The sequence below is a fragment of the Mesoplodon densirostris genome, chromosome 2 (genome assembly GCF_025265405.1).
Source record: "Mesoplodon densirostris isolate mMesDen1 chromosome 2, mMesDen1 primary haplotype, whole genome shotgun sequence".
Classification (NCBI taxonomy): Eukaryota; Metazoa; Chordata; class Mammalia; order Artiodactyla; family Ziphiidae; genus Mesoplodon; species Mesoplodon densirostris.
Window position 1 is genome coordinate 59,793,458 of NC_082662.1, and position 17,242 is coordinate 59,810,699.

General features: G+C 39.0%; 1 protein-coding gene across 2 annotated transcripts in view; it reads left to right on the top strand.

Annotated features, from left to right (window-relative positions):
• Positions 1-17,242, top strand: part of IL12RB2 (interleukin 12 receptor subunit beta 2) — a 78,484-nt gene that overhangs the window by 42,076 nt on the left and 19,166 nt on the right. For both annotated transcript variants that reach the window (XM_060084433.1, XM_060084443.1), the window contains exon 9: positions 15,694-15,894. In XM_060084433.1, the coding sequence (XP_059940416.1) occupies positions 15,694-15,894 (201 nt within the window). The remainder of the gene's footprint in view (positions 1-15,693; positions 15,895-17,242) is intronic.

Genomic DNA, 17,242 nt, shown 5'->3' on the forward strand with positions numbered 1-17,242 from the left:
CCCCACCTAAACTTACCTGGAGGAGCATGAGCTCTGGCTAAACTTTCACTCCTCCCCCCACAGAAAAATAAAGGCCAAGGTTGCTGATCAATCCAAGAAAATAAAACATGATCCCAAAGGAGAAAATTAGTAGAAATCTGAGGGGCACAAATTCTGAGAAAGAAAGGCAGCAAATGGGACTACCTGTATGGTAGGAAGTATAACCAGCACAACAGAAAGAGCAAGAGTTTAGAATAAGCATAATAAGTATCCTTAGAAAGATAAGAGAGGATGTTAGGAACATAAATCAGAAATAGGTGGTTGTGGAAAAGGCCCAAATAAAGAGATTCAATATGGAAAGTTCAGTTGTTGAAATAATGAACTCACCCAATGGGTTGGATTGCAGAAAGGACTCATCTGAAGATTGAAAGAGTACGTGGAAGATTGGATGAGAAACTCTTTGAAAAGTCATCAAAAGGGGAAAAGAATTTGAAAAATGAGAAGACTTAAAACACTGAAAGAATAAAAAGAGAAGTAATGACAACCACCTAAAAGGAGTCCCAATAAGAGAAAAAAAGTAAATGAAAGGGAAAAAGTATTCTAAAATATTTATCAGGAATCTTATAGAATGTACTACTCTGATGCAAGATGTCAATAGTGGGGGAGGCTATGTGTGTATGGGGGCAGGGGTGTGTGGAAAATCTCTGTGCCTCCCACTCAATTTTGCCATGAACTTAAAACAGCTTTAAAAAATAAAGTCTATTAAAAAAGAAAGAAAGAAGAAAAGAAAAGAATATGAGTGCAGAATGATCAAGCAGGTGTTGCTCCCAAAAATACAAAGATGGATCAGTATCAGAAAAATGCATCATTGTAATTCATTACTTTAACACTGAAAGAGAAAAAAAAGGATATTTTCTTAACAGATGTAGAAAAGTATTCAGTAAAACAAAGTTTTTAGTAAATAAATAGTTTTGTTTTGTTTTGTTTTGTTTTGTTTTTTGCGGTATGCGGGCCTCTCACTGTTGTGGCCTCTCCCATTGCAGAGCACAGGCTCCGGACGTTCAGGCTCAGCAGCCATGGCTCACGGGCCTAGCCGCTCCACGGCATGTGGGATCTTCCCGGACCGGGGCATGAACCCGTGTCCCCTGCATACGCAGGCAGACTCTCAACCACTGCACCACCAGGGAAGCCAAAATAAATAGTATTTTATAAAAATAAAATGTAGGGCTTCCGGGTAAGATGGCGGAAGAGTAAGACGCGGAGATCACCTTCCTCCCTACAGATACACCAGAAATACAGCTACACGTGGAACAACTCCTACAGAACACCTACTGAACGCTGGCAGAAGACCCCAGACCTCCCAAAAGGCAAGAAACTCCTCACATACCTGGGTAGGGCAAAGCGGAGAGATTCCCGCACAGAGGAGCGGTGCCGAGCGGCACTCACCAGCCCGAGAGGCTTGTCTGCTCCCCCGCCGGGGCGGGCAGCGCTGGAGCTGAGGCTCGGGCTTCGGTCAGAGCGCAGCGAGAGGACTGGGGCTGGCGGCGAGAACTCAGCCTGAAGGGGGCTAATGTGCCACAGCTAGCCGGGAGGGAGTCCGGGAAAACTCTGGAGCTGCCGAAGAGGCAGGAGACTTTTTCTTCCCTCTTGGTTTCCTGGTGCGCGAAGAGAGGGGATTAAGAGCGCCGCGTAAAGGAGCTCCAGAGACGGGCGCGAGTCGCGGCTGAAAGCGCGGAGCCCAGAGACGGGCGTGGGACGCTGGGGCTGCTGCTGCCGCCGCCAAGAAGCCTGTGTGCGAGCGCAGGTCACTCCACACCGCCCTTCCGGCAGCCTGTGCAGCCTGCCACTGCCGGGGTCCCGGGATCCAGGGGCGGCTTCCCTGAGAGAACGCACGGCGCGCCTCGGGCTGGTGCAACGTCACGCCGACCTCTGCCGCTGCAGGCTCGCCCCGCACTCCGTGCCCCTCCCTCCCGCCGGGCCTGAGTGAGCCAGAGCCCCCGAAGAGGCTGCTCCTTTAACCCTGTCCTGTCTGAGCGAAGAACAGACGCCCTCCGGCGACCTACACGCAGAGGCGGGGCCAAATCCAAAGCTGAGACCCAGGAGCTGTGAGAACAAAGAAGAGAAAGGGAAACCTCTCCCAGCAGCCTCAGAAGCAGCGGATTAAAGCTCCACAATCAACTTGATGTACCCTGCATCTGTGGAATACATGAAGAGACAACAAATCATCCCAAATTGAGGAGCCAGGAGTCAGTGCTGTGCCTCTGAGGTGGGAGAGCCAACTTCAGGACACTGGTCCACAAGAGACCTCCCAGCTCCACATAATATCAAACGGCGAAAATCTTCCAGAGATCTCCATCTCAACACCAGCACCCAGCTTCTCTCAACGACTAGCAAGCTACAGTGCTGGACACCCTATGCCAAACAACTAGCAAGACGGAACACAAGGCCACCCATTAGCAGAGAGGTGGCCTAAAATCATAAAAAGTCCGCAGACACCCCAAAACACACCACCAGACGTGGACCTGCCCACCAGAAAGACAAGATCCAGCCTTATCCACCAGAACACAGGCAGTAGTCCCCTCCACCAAGAAGCCTACACAACCCACTAAACCAACATTAGCCACTGGGGACAGACACCAAAAACAACGGGAACTACGAACCTGCAGCCTGCAAAAAGGAGACCCCAAACACAGTAACATAAGCAAAATGAGAAGACAGAAAAACACACAGCAGGAGAAGGAGCAAGATAAAAACCCACCAGACCTAACAAATGAAGAGGTAATAGGCAGTCTACCTGAAAAAGAATTCAGAATAATGATGGTAAAGATGATCCAAAATCTTGGAAATAGAATAGACAAAATGCAAGAAACAGTTAACAAGGACCTAGAAGAACTAAAGATGAATCAAGCATCGATTAAAAACACAATAAATGAAATAAAAAATACTCTAGTTGGGATCAATAGCAGAATAACTGAGGCAGAAGAACGGATAAGTGAAGTGGAAGATAAAATAGTGGAAATAACTGCTGCAGAGCAAAATAAAGAAAAAAGAATGAAAAGAACAGAGGACAGTCTCAGAGACCTCTGGGACAACATTAAACGCACCAACATTCGAATTATAGGGGTTCCAGAAGAAGAAGAGAAAAAGAAAGGGACTGAGAAAATATTTGAAGAGATTATAGTTGAAAACTTCCCTAATATGGGAAAGGAAATAGTTAATCAAGTCCAGGAGGCACAGAGAGTCCCATACAGAATAAATCCAAGGAGAAATACACCAAGACACATATTAATCAAACTGTCAAAAATTAAACACAAAGAAATCATATTAAAAGCAGCAAGGCAAAAACAACAAATAACACACAAGGGAATCCCCATCAGGATAACAGCTGATCTCTCAGCAGAAACTCTACAAGCCAGAAGGGAGTGGCAGGACATAATTAAAGTGATGAAGGAGAAAAACCTGCAACCAAGATTACTCTACGCAGCAAGGATCTCATTCAGATTTGATGGAGAAATTAAAACGTTTACAGACAAGCAAAAGCTGAGAGAGTTCAGCACCACCAAACCAGCTTTACAACAAATGCTAAAGGAACTTCTCTAGGCAAGAAACACAACAGAAGGAAAAGAACTACAATAACGAACCCAAAACAATTAAGAAAATGGGAATAGGAACATACATATCAATAATTACCTTAAATGTAAATGGACTAAATGCTCCCACCAAAAGACACAGACTGGCTGAATGGATACAAAAACAAGACCCATATATATGCTGTCTACAAGAGACCCACTTCAGACCTAGAGACACATACAGACTGAAAGTAAGGGGATGGAAAAAGATATTCCATGCAAATGGAAACCAAAAGAAAGCTGGAGTAGCAATTCTCATATCAGACAAAATAGACTTTAAAATAAAGACTACTAGAAGAGACAAAGAAGGACACTACATAATGATCAAGGGATCAATCCAAGAAGAAGATATAACAATTGTAAATATTTATGCACCAAACATAGGAGCACCCCAATACATAAGGGAAATATTAACAGCCATAAAAGGAGAAATTGACAGTAACACAATCATAGTAGGGGACTTTAACACCCCACTTTCACCAATGGACAGGTCATCCAAAATGAAAATAAATAAGGAAACACAAGCTTTAAATGATACATTAAACAAGATGGACTTAATTGATATTTATAGGACATTCCATCCAAAAACAACAGAATACACATTTTTCTCAAGTGCTCATGGAACATTCTCCAGGATAGATCATATCTTGGGTCACAAATCAAGCCTTGGTAAATTTAAGAAAATTGAAATTGTATCAAGTATCTTTTCCGACCACAATGCTATGAGACTAGATATCAATTACAGGAAAAGAGCTGTAAAACATACAAACACATGGAGGCTAAACAATACACTACTTAATAACGAAGTGATCACTGAAGAAATCAAAGAGGAAATTAAAAAATACCTAGAAACAAATGACAATGGAGACACGACGACCCAAAACCTATGGGATGCAGCAAAAGCAGTTCTAAGAGGGAAGTTTATGGCAATACAATCCCACCTTAAGAAACAGGAAACATCTCGAATAAACAACCTAACCTTGCACCTAAAGCAATTAGAGAAAGAAGAACAAAAACATCCCAAAGTTAGCAGAAGGAAAGAAATCATAAAAATCAGATCAGAAATAAATGAAAAAGAAATGAAGGAAACGATAGCAAAGATCAATAAAACTAAAAGCTGGTTCTTTGAGAAGATAAACAAAATTGATAAACCATTAGCCAGACTCATCAAGAAAAAAGGGGAGAAGACTCAAATCAATAGAATTAGAAATGAAAAAGGAGAAGTAACAACTGACACTGCAGAAATACAAAAGATCATGAGAGATTACTATAAGCAACTCTATGCCAATAAAATGGACAACCTGGAAGAAATGGACAAATTCTTAGAAATGCACAACCTGCCAAGACTGAATCAGGAAGAAATAGAAAATATGAACAGACCAATCACAAGCACTGAAATTGAAACTGTGATAAAAAATCTTCCAACAAACAAAAGCCCAGGACCAGATGGCTTCACAGGCAAATTCTATCAAGCATTTAGAGAAGAGCTAACACCTATCCTTCTGAAACTCTTCCAAAATATAGCAGAGGGAGGAACACTCCCAAACTCATTCTATGAGGCCACCATTACCTTGATACCAAAACCAGACAAGGATGTCACAAAGAAAGAAATCTACAGGCCAATATCACTGATGAACATAGATGCAAAAATCCTCAACAAAATACTAGCAAACAGAATCCAACAGCACATTAAAAGGATCATACACCATGATCAAGTGGGGTTTATTCCAGGAATGCAAGAATTCTTCAATATACGCAAATCAATCAACGTGATACACCATATTAACAAACTGAAGGAGAAAAACCATATGATCATCTCAATAGATGCAGAGAAAGCTTTTGACAAAATTCAACACCCATTTATGATAAAAACCCTGCAGAAAGTAGGCATAGAGGGAACTTTCCTCAACATAATAAAGGCCATATATGACAAACCCACAGCCAGCATCGTCCTCAATGGTGAAAAACTGAAACCATTTCCACTAAGATCAGGAACAAGACAAGGTTGCCCACTCTCACCACTCTTATTCAACATAGTTTTGGAAGTTTTAGCCACAGCAATCAGAGAAGAAAAGGAAATAAAAGGAATCCAAATGGGAAAAGAAGAAGTAAAGCTGTCACTGTTTGCAGATGACATGATACTATACATAGAGAATCCTAAAGATGCTACCAGAAAACTACTAGAGCTAATCAATGAATTTGGTAAAGTTGCAGGATACAAAATTAATGCACAGAAATCTCTGGCATTCCTGTACACTAATGATGAAAAATCTGAAAATGAAATCAAGAAAACACTCCCATTTACCACTGCAACAAAAAGAATAAAATATCTAGGAATAAACCTACCTAAGGAGACAAAAGACCTGTATGCAGAAAATTATAAGACACTGATGAAAGAAATTAAAGATGATACAAATACATGGAGAGCTATACCATGCTCCTGGATTGGAAGAATCAATATTGTGAAAATGACTCTACTACCCAAAGCAATCTACCCTATCATACTACCACTGGCATTTTTCACAGAACTAGAACAAAAAATTTCACAATTTGTATGGAAACACAAAAGACCCCGAATAGCCAAAGCAATCTTGAGAACGAAAAATGGAGCTGGAGGAATCAGGCTCCCTGACTTCAGACTATACTACAAAGCTACAGTAATCAAGACAGTATGGTACTGGCACAAAAACAGAAATATAGATCAATGGAACAGGATAGAAAGCCCAGAGATAAACCCACGGACATATGGTCACCTTATCTTTGATAAAGGAGGCAGGAATGTACAGTGGAGAAAGGACAGTCTCTTCAATAAGTGGTGCTGGGAAAACTGGACAGGGACATGTAAAAGTATGAGATTAGATCACTCCCTAACACCATACACAAAAATAAGCTCAAAATGGATTAAAGACCTAAATGTAAGGCCAGACACTATCAAACTCCTAGAGGAAAACATAGGCAGAACACTCTATGACATAAATCACAGCAAGATCTTTTTTGACCCACCTCCTAGAGAAATGGAAATAAAGACAAAAATAAACACATGGGACCTAATGAAACTTAAAACTTTTGCACAGCAAAGGAAACCATAAACAAGACCAAAAGACAACCCTCAGAATGGGAGAAAATATTTGCAAATGAAGCAACTGACAAAGGATTAATCTCCAAAATTTATAAGCAGCTCATGCAGCTCAATAGCAAAAAAACAAACAACCCAATCCAAAAATGGGCAGAAGACCTAAATAGACATTTCTCCAAAGAAGATATACAGACTGCCAACAAACACATGAAAGGATGCTCAACATCTTTACTCATTAGAGAAATGCAAATCAAAACTACAATGAGATATCATCTCACACCAGTCAGAATGGCCATCATCAAAAAATCTAGAAACAGTAAATGCTGGAGAGGGTGTGGAAAAAAGGGAACACTCTTGCACTGCTGGTGGGAATGTGAATTGGTACAGCCACTATGGAGAACGGTATGGAGGTTCCTTAAAAAACTACAAATAGAACTACCATATGACCCAGCAATCCCACTACTGGGCATATACCCTGAGAAAAACATAATTCAAAAAGAGACATGTACCAAAATGTTCATAGCAGCCCTATTTACAATAGCCCGGAGATGGAAACAACCTAAGTGTCCATCATCGGATGAATGGGTAAAGAAGATGTGGCACATATATACAATGGAATATTACTCAGCCATAAAAAGAAATGAAATTGAGCTATTTGTAATGAGGTGGATGGACCTAGAGTCTGTCATACAGAGTGAAGTAAGTCAGAAAGAGAAAGACAAATACTGTATGCTGACACATATATATGGAATTTAAGAAAAAAAAAAGGTCATGAAGAACATAGGGGTAAGACAGGAATAAAGACACAGACCTACTAGAGCATGGACTTGAGGATATGGGGAGGGGGAAGGGTAAGCTGTGACAAAGTGAAAGAGCGGCATGGACATATATACACTACCAAATGTAAGGTAGATAGCTAGTGGGAAGCAGCCGCATAGCACAGGGAGATCAGCTCGGTTCTTTGTGACCGCCTGGAGGGGTGGGATAGGGAGGGTGGGAGGGAGACGCAAAAGGGAGGGGATATGGGAACATATGTATATGTATAACTGATTAAATTTGTAAAATAAAAAAAAATGTGCCCAAAAAAAAAAAAAGTAAAAAATAAAAATAAAATAAAATAAAAAATAAATAAAATGTATTTGAAAGCTATGAATAAAAGAAAACTTTTTAGCTTTGCTAAGACTTTCTACCAAAAACATGCAGCAAGCATCATCGTAATAAAGATATGTAGGACCATTCTCTTTAAAATTACAAGATAAAAGCAAAAAAAAAAGGCATAAGATTTAATTCAAAGATTGAAAAGAGAAGATATTTTAAGTGTACAGCTAGTAAGATTATTACATGGAAATTTTAACAAGGGCAATAGACAAATTATTAGAACTAATTAGAGAGTTTAGCAGGTCTGCCAGAATAAGAATAACACACACAAATTAATACTGGAAAAAGCAGTAGAAAATAAGATGCCATTTAAATTGCAAACTAATAGTATAAAGTATCTAGGAATTAACCTAAAAAAGAATGCATTAAAACTTTAAGGAGGAATTTTTGAAACTCCATTAAAAGATATAAAAGTAGACCTAAATAATTTCAAATAGCATATTTATAAATGGGACAATTTAACATTGTCTAAATTGAGCTATAAATTTAATATAATTCCAATAAAAGTACTAGCTGAAATTTTTGAGGACTCTGATAAACTGATTCTAAAAGCTATATGGAAGAATAAAGTTTCTCGAATACCCAAGACCACTTTGAAAAAAGAAGAGCAAAATGAGGAGGGACTTTGACCACCAAATAGTCAGGTGTCACAGAGCCTCGTAATGTAACCAGTGTGTTCTGGTGACGAAGCTGACCTAGACACAAACCCATGAATGTGTGGAACTTGGTGTGGGACAGGGATGAAACCACATTTGGAAAAATTGACTCACTGTGTGGAAAAAATAATAAAGTTTATTCCCTTAAAAAAAAATACGCTTTAGCTAGATTTGGATCAAAAACCTAAATGTGAAAGGTAAAACCAAAAGCCAATGGGTGGAAATGTAGTTTACTATCTTTGTGACCCCAGAATGGAAGGATTTCATAAACAAGACTCAAAATACACAAACTGTGGATAAATTTACCCACATCAAAGTATGTTTGTGCAACAAACACATCATAAAGTTTTCAGAGATTGAAAGACTGGAATGAGATATATTTGGTGTTGAAAACTAACAAGTGATTAATATCTAAAATATAAAAGCTATTTCTGCAAGTCAGGAAGAAGATGGGAAACACAACAGAAAAAATGAGTGAAGTATGAGAAGGGGAAAATCACACAGCTAGTAATATGGGAAGAGAAGCTCAGCCTCATAAGAAATCAGAAAATGAAAATAAAACTACAATTAAATACCACCTTACATGTACCAGATTGGCAAAATGAGAAAGTCAGAAAATACCAAGTGCTGGTGGGGAAATGAGAACTTCTTATGCTTTTCTTGTTGGAGTGTCAACTGACTGACTATTTTAGAGATCAACCTGGCTGTATTTAGTGAAATAGGTGAATTTAGTCTATAATCAAGAAATTCAGTGCATTTAGAGAGAGAGAGAGAGTCACTCTTTTTTTTTTAATTGGAGTATAAAACAAATGCAGAGGAAATAGGCAAACTACCTGAAAAAGAATTCAGAGTAATGATAGTAAAGATGATCCAAAGTCTTGAAAATATAATAGAGAAAATACAAGAAACATTTAACAAGGACCTAGAAGAACTAAAGAACAAACAAACAGTAATAAACAACACAATAACTGAAATTAAAAATACTCTAGAAGGAATCAATAGCAGAATAACTGAGACAGAAGAACGGATAAGTGAGCTGGAAGATAGAATGGTGGAAATAACTGCCACAGAGCAGAATAAAGAAAAAAGAATGAAAAGAATGGAGGACAGTCACAGAGACCTCTGGGAAAATACTAAGCACACCAATATTCAAATTATAGTCATCCCAGAAGACAAAGAAAAAAAGAAAAGGTCTGAGGAAATACTTGAAGAGATTATAGTTGAAAACTTCCCCAACATGGGAAAGGAAGTAGTCCATCAAGTCCAGGAAGCACAGAGAGTCCCATACAGGATAAACCCGGGGAGAAACATGCCAAGACACATAATCAAACTAACAAAAATTAAACACAAAGAAAAAATATTAAAAGCAGCAAGGGAAAAGCAACAAATAACATACAAGGGAATCCCCATAAGGTTAACAGCTGATCTTTCAACAGAAGTTCTACAGGCCAGAAGAGAGTGGCAAAATATGTTTAAAGTGATGAAAGGGAAAAACCTACAACCAAGATTACTGTACCCAGCAAGGATGTCATTCAGATTCGACAGAGAAATCAAAAGCTTTACAGACAAGCAAAAGTTAAGAGAATTCAGCACCACCAAACCAACTTTACAACAAATGCTAAAGGAACTTCTCTAGGCAGGAAACACAAGAAAAGGAAAAGACTTGCAAAAACAAACCCAGAACAAGAAAATGGTAATAGTAACATACATATCAATAGTTACCTTAAGTGTAAATGGATTAAAGGCCACAAACAAAAGATAAAGACTGTCTGAATGGATACAAAAACAAGACCCGTATATGTGCTGTCTACAAGAGACCCACTTCAGACCTAGGGACACATACAGACTGAAAGTGAGGGGATGGAAAAAGATATTCCATGCAAATGGAAATCAAAAGAAAGCTGGAGTAGCAATTCTCATACCAGACAAAATAAACTTTAAAATAAAGACTATTACAAGAGACAAGGAAGGACAATATATAATGATCAACGGATCAATCCAAGACAAAGATATAATAATTGTAAATACCTATGCAACCAACATAGGAGCACCTCAATATATAAGGCAAATGCTAACAGCCATAAAAGGGGAAATCAACAGTAACACAATCATAGTAGGGGACTTTAACACCCCACTTACACCAATGGACAGATGATCCAAGTAGAAATAAATAAGGAAACACAAGCTTTAAATGATGCATTATACCAGATGGACTTAATTGATATTTACAGGACATTCCACTCAAAAACAACAGAATACACTTTCTTCTCAAGTGCACACAGAGCATTCTGCAGGATAGATCACATCTTGTGTCACAAATCAAACCTTGGTAAATTTAAGAAAATTGAATTTGTATCAAGCATCGTTTCCAACCCCAATGCTATGAGACTAGATATCAATTACAGGAATAAAAACTTTAAAAATGCACACACATGGAGGCTAAACAATACGCTACTAAACAACCAAGAGATCACTGAAGAAATCAAAGAGGAAATCAAAAAATACTGAGAAACAAGTGTCAGCGAAAACACGACGACACAAAACCTATGGAATGCAGCAGAAGTAGTACTAAGAGGGAACTTTATAGCAATACAATTCTACCTCAAGAAACAAGAAAAATCTCAAATAAACAACCTAACCTTATACCTAAAGCAATTAGAGAAAGAAGAACAACAACAAAATACCCCCAAAATTAGTAGAAGGAAAGAAATCATAAAGATCAGATCAGAAATAAATGAAAAACAAATGAAGGAAACAATAGCAAAGGTCAATAAAACTAAAAGCTGGTTCTTTGAGAAGATGAACAAAATTGATAAGCCATTAGCCAGACTCATCAAGAGAAAAAGGGAGAAGACTCAAATCGACAGAATTAGAAATGAAAAAGGAGAAGTAACAACTGACACTGCAGAAGTACAAAGGATCATGAGAGATTACTACAAACAAGTAAATGCCAATAAAATGGACAACCTGGAAGAAATGGACAAATTCTTAGAAAAGCACAACCTTCTGAGACTGAACCAGGAAGAAATAGAAAATATAAACAGACCAATCACAAGCACTGAAATTGAAACTGTGATTTAAAATCTTCCAACGAACAAAAGCCCAGGCTTCACAGGCGAATTCTATCAAACATTTAGAGAAGAGCTAACACCTATCCTTCTGAAACTCTTCCAAAATATAGCAGAGGGAGGAACACTCCCAAACTCATTCTACGAGGCCACCATCACCTTGATACCAAAACCAGACAAAGATGTCACAAATAAAGAAAACTACAGGCCAATATCTCTGATGAATAGAGATGCAAAAATCCTCAACAAAATACTAGCAAACAGAATCCAAGAGCACATTAAAAGGATCATACACCATGATCAAGTGGGGTTTATTCCAGGAATGCAAGAATTCTTCAGTATCACAACAATCAATGTGATACACCATATTAACACACTGAAGGATAGAAACCATATGATAATCTCAATAGATGCAGAAAAAGCTTTTCACAAAATTCAACAGCCATTTATGATAAAAACTCTCCATAAAGTGGGCATAGAGGGAACTTACCTCAACATAATAAAGGCCATATATGACAAACCCACAGCCAACATCGTCCTCAATGGTGAAAAACTGAAACCACTTCCACTAAGATCAGGAACAAGACAAGCTTGCCCACTCTCACCACTATTATTCAAGATAGTTTTGGAAGTCCTAGCCACAGCAATCAGAAAAGAAAAAGAAAAGGAATCCAAATCAGAAAAGAAGAAGTAAAACTGTCACTGTTTGCAGATGACATGATACTATACATAGAGAACCCTAAAGATGCTACCAGAAAACTTCTAGAGCTAATCAATGAATTTGGTAAAGTAGCAGGATACAAAGTTAATGCACAGAAATCTCTTGCATTCTTATACACTAATGATGAAAAATCTGAAAGAGAAGTTAAGGAAACACTCCCATTGACTATTGCCACAAAATGAATAAAATACCTAGGAATAAACCTACCTAAGGAGACAAAAGACCTGTTTGCAGAAAACTATAAGACACTGATGAAAGAAATTAAAGATGATAGAAACAGATGGGGAGATATACCATGTTCTTGGATTGGAAAAATCAACATTGTGAAAATGACTCTACAACCCAAAGCAATCTACAGATTCAATGAAATCCCTATAAAACTACCACTGGCATTTTTCACAGAACTAGAACAAAAACATTTCACAATTTGTATGAAAACACAAAAGACCCTGAATAGACAAAGCAATCTTGAGGAAGAAAAACGGAGCTGGAGGAAGCAGGCTCCTGGACTTCAGACTCTACTACAATGCTACAGTAATCAAGACAGTATGGTACTGGCACAAAAACAGAAATATAGATCAATGGAACAGGATAGAGAGCCCAGAGATAAACCCACGCACTTATGGTCACCTTATTTTTGACAAAGGAGGCAAGAATATACAATGGAGAAAAGACAGCCTCTTCAATAAGTGGAGCTGGGAAAACTGGACAGCTACATGTAAAAGAATGAAATTAGAACACTCTCTAACACCATACACAAAAATAAACTCAAAATGGATTAAAGACCTAAATGTAAGGCCAGACACTATAAAACTCTTCGAGGAAAACATAGGCAGAACACTCTTTGACATAAATCACAGCAAGATTTTTTTGACCCACCTCCTAGAGTAATGGAAATAAAATGAAAAATAAACAAGTGGGACCTAATGAAACTTAAAAGCTTTTGCACAGCAAAGGAAACCATAAACAAGACGAAAAGACAACCCTCAGAATGGGAGAAAATATTTGCAAACGAAGCAACTGACAAAGGATTAATCTCCAAAATATACAAGCAGCTCATGCAGCTCAATATCAAAGCAACAAACAACCCAATCTAAAAATGGACAGAAGACCTAAATAGATGTTTCTCCAAAGAAGACATACAGATTGCCAACCAACACGTGAAAAGATGCTCAACATCACTAATCATTAGAGAAATGCAAATCAAAACCACAATGAGGTATCACCTCATACCAGTCAGAATGGCCATCATCAAAAAATCTACAAACAATAAATGCTGGAGAGGGTGTAGAGAAAAGGGAACCCTCCTGCACTGTTGGTGAGAATATAAATTGATACAGCCACTATGGAGAACAGTATGGATGTTCCTTAAAAAACTAAAAATAGAACTATTATATCACCCAGCAATCCCACTACTGGGCATATACCCTGAGAAAACCATAATTCAAAAAGAGTCATGTACCACAATGTTCATTGCAGCACTATTTACAGTAACAAGGACTTGGAAGCAACCTAAGTGTCCATCAACAGATGAATGGATAAAGAACATGTGGCACATATGTACAATGGAATATTACTCAGCCATAAAAGGAAACGAAATTGAGTTATTTGTAGTGAGGTGGATGGACCTAGAGTCTGTCATACAGAGTGAAGTCAGAAAGAGAAAAACAAATGCCGTACGCTAACGCACATATATGGAATCTAAAAAAATGGTACTGATGAACCTAGTGGCAGGGCAGGAATAAAGACGCAGACATAGAGAACGGACTTGAGGACACGGTGGGGAAGGGGAAGGTGGGACGAAGTGAGAGAGTAGCACTGACATATATACACTACCAAATGTAAAATGGATAGCTAGTGGGAAGCTGCTGCATAGCACAGGGAGATCAGCTCAATGCTTTGTGACAACCTAGAGGGGTGGGATAGGGAGTATGGGAGGGAGGCTTAAGAGGGAGGGGATATGGGGATATATGTATACTTATAGCTGATTCACTTTGTTGTACAACAGAAACTAATGCAACATTGTAAAGCAATTATACTCCAATAAAGGTATTTAAAAATTTTTTTAATAAATTGGAGTGTAGTTGCTTTACAATATTGTGTTAGTTTCTGCTGTACAGCAAAGTGAATCAGTTATACATATACATATATGCACTCTTTTTTAGATTTCCTTCCCGTTTACGTCACCACAGAGCACTGAGTAGAGGTCCCTGTGCTATACAGCAGATTCTCATTAGTTATCTGTTTTATATATAGTAGTGTATATATGTCAATCCCAATCTCCCTGTTCATCCCACCCACCCCTTCCCTCCTTGATAACCATAAGTTTGTTTTCTAATCTGTGACTCAGTTTTTGCCTTGCAGATAAATTCATCTGAACCATTTTTCTAGATTCCATATATAAATGATAAATGACGTTTGTCTTTCTCTTTCTGACTTACTTCACTCTATATGACAATCTCTAGGTCCATCCATGTTGCTGCAAATGGCATTATTTCAGTCCTCTTTATGGCTGAGTAATATTCCATTGTATGAATATATATGTACCACATCTTCTTTATCCATTCCTCTGTCGATGGACATTTAGGTTGCTTCCATGTCCTAGCTATTGTAAACAGTGCTGCAATGAATTTCGGGGTGCATGCATCCTTTCAAATCATGGTTTTTCTCTGGATATAGGCCCAGGAGTGGAATTGCTGGGTCATATGATAGCTCTATTTTTAGTTTTTTAACGAACCTTCATACTGTTCTCCATAGTGGCTTTATCAATTTACATTCCCACCAATAGTGTAGGAGGGTGAGAGAGACACTTTTGCACAGGCACACACGAGGACATGCTAGAGAATGTTCATTGCATCCTTGTTTGTGTTGGCAAAAAATTGGAAGGAAGCTACTGCTTGTCACTTGGAGACTGGACAAAGACAGGGTTGAGGCAGCCGTCTGAAGGAATGAACTGGACTTTCACATAGCAGCAGGATGGATGTATCCTGGAAACATAATGTTGAGTGAAATAAAAAGTTAGGAAATGCATTAGATTTACTCCAAACATGTTTCATGAAAATCCAACACACCAGCATAAAGCAATACTAATTCTCAAGGACACATATATATGTAAATAAACATATGGGTGGTGGATTAGAAGGATGCATATTATATTCACTAGAGCAGGTACCCTTGGGGACACAGAAATGGGAAGTGAAATGGAAGGTGAAAGGGAAAATAATTTCATAAATAACACTACATAGGGTCCTGGCACTGACCTGAGAAGCTGGATGAACAAAATCTGTGAACCTGAAGTTCTTTAAAAGAAATCGTTTCTTGCTACAACTTTGCTGGGTTGAGTTGTTTTTTATGTCTTTATCCACTGTGATTTTATTTTTATCCCTCCCCCTCTTTCCCCATAAAGGGTTGCTGGCTCCTCAACAGGTCTCAGCAAACTCAGAGGGCATGGACAACCTCGTGGTGACATGGACACCTCCGGGGAAAGCTGCCACTGCTGTGCAGGAGTATGTGGTGGAATGGAGGGAACTCCATCCAGGGGCCAGTGCGCAGCCCCCTCTAGGCTGGTTGTGGAGTCCCCCCTACAACCTGTCTGCTCTGATTTCAGGTACTTAATTATTCACCTTCCTTCTAGAGGGTTTGTAAGTTCACGTTTTTTGATGAAATTGCAGGTGGGAACCCAGAGTCATGCCTGCAGTTACAGGCAGCTGCATGAGAAGAAGGATAGTGATGACCTAGAGCCCATCAGGATGCACCACTGCAGCCATAGAAGACTCACTAATTAACTAAAAACTCTAGAATTTATGGAAAACTCATGTGCCTGATACAGTGCCGTATAAGATGACTGAATAATGAACCCAACAAGCATGGCTGAGAGCTAAGTAGTAGCCAGTCAGTGTGATGGACACCTTGCATTTGGGAGTTCAAATTTTGAGAACAGTCATGTGCAGCAAGACTTATTATACCCATTGTACAGATGAGGAAACCAGAAGATCTTTCATTTCCAATTCTGCTACTTACTAGTTGTGTGATAACAAATCCAGAATTATCTATATGATAATTGGTGTCTCTAGTCCTCAAATTCTGAATCTGTCAGTGGTTAAAATCAAGTGATAGAAAGTGTCTGAAAATATATTCAAATAACTGGACAGAAGTTAATCAATGTCTTTTTTTTTTTACAATCTCATTTTACCCTTGGAGCACATCCTAAATTTCTGTATCATGCAATAGAAATTTAAACTAAAAAGAAATCTCACAAATAGTCAACCATTCAATCCTGAGCATAAACAACATTGGACAATTGGAAAACAAGGTAGCCAAAGGCTCATTTAATCATTTTTATAAATGATTGCTGTGGTGCACATCTTCCTCCCATGAGAGTCTGACACTTGCCCTTTAGCTTTCATCATAGCAATCCCTAAATGGAGCTTGCCATTCCTGACCAGTGAAAAGAATCCTTAACCTCTTCTCTCAGAGGAGAGATCTAGTCCTAGTCACACTGCAGGCAGTTGACATTTGCCAAAGAAACATTAAAGGGCAAGGTCTCAGCTTTATTTTTCTCAAAGTTCTTAATTCACAAACTCTGAAGTCTTACTCTGTCTGTTAGCCACAGCCAGCTTCTTCTTTTTTTTTAAAATTTTTTTAATTTTTATTTTTGGCTGTGTTGGGTCTTTGTTGCTGCACGCAGTCTTTCTCTAGTTGCGGCGAGTGGGGGCTACTCTTCGTTGCGGTGCGTGGGCTCCTCATTGTGGTGGCTTCTTTTGTTGCGGAGCACGGGCTCTAGGCGTGTGGGCTTCAGTAGTTGCAGCAGTGGGGCTCAGTAGTTGTGACTCGTGAGCTCTAGAGTGCAGGCTCAGTAGTTGTGGCGCACAGGCTTAGTTGCTCTGTGGCATGTGGGATCTTCCCGGACCAGGGCTCGAACCCATGTCCCCTGCATTGACAGGAGGATTCTTAAC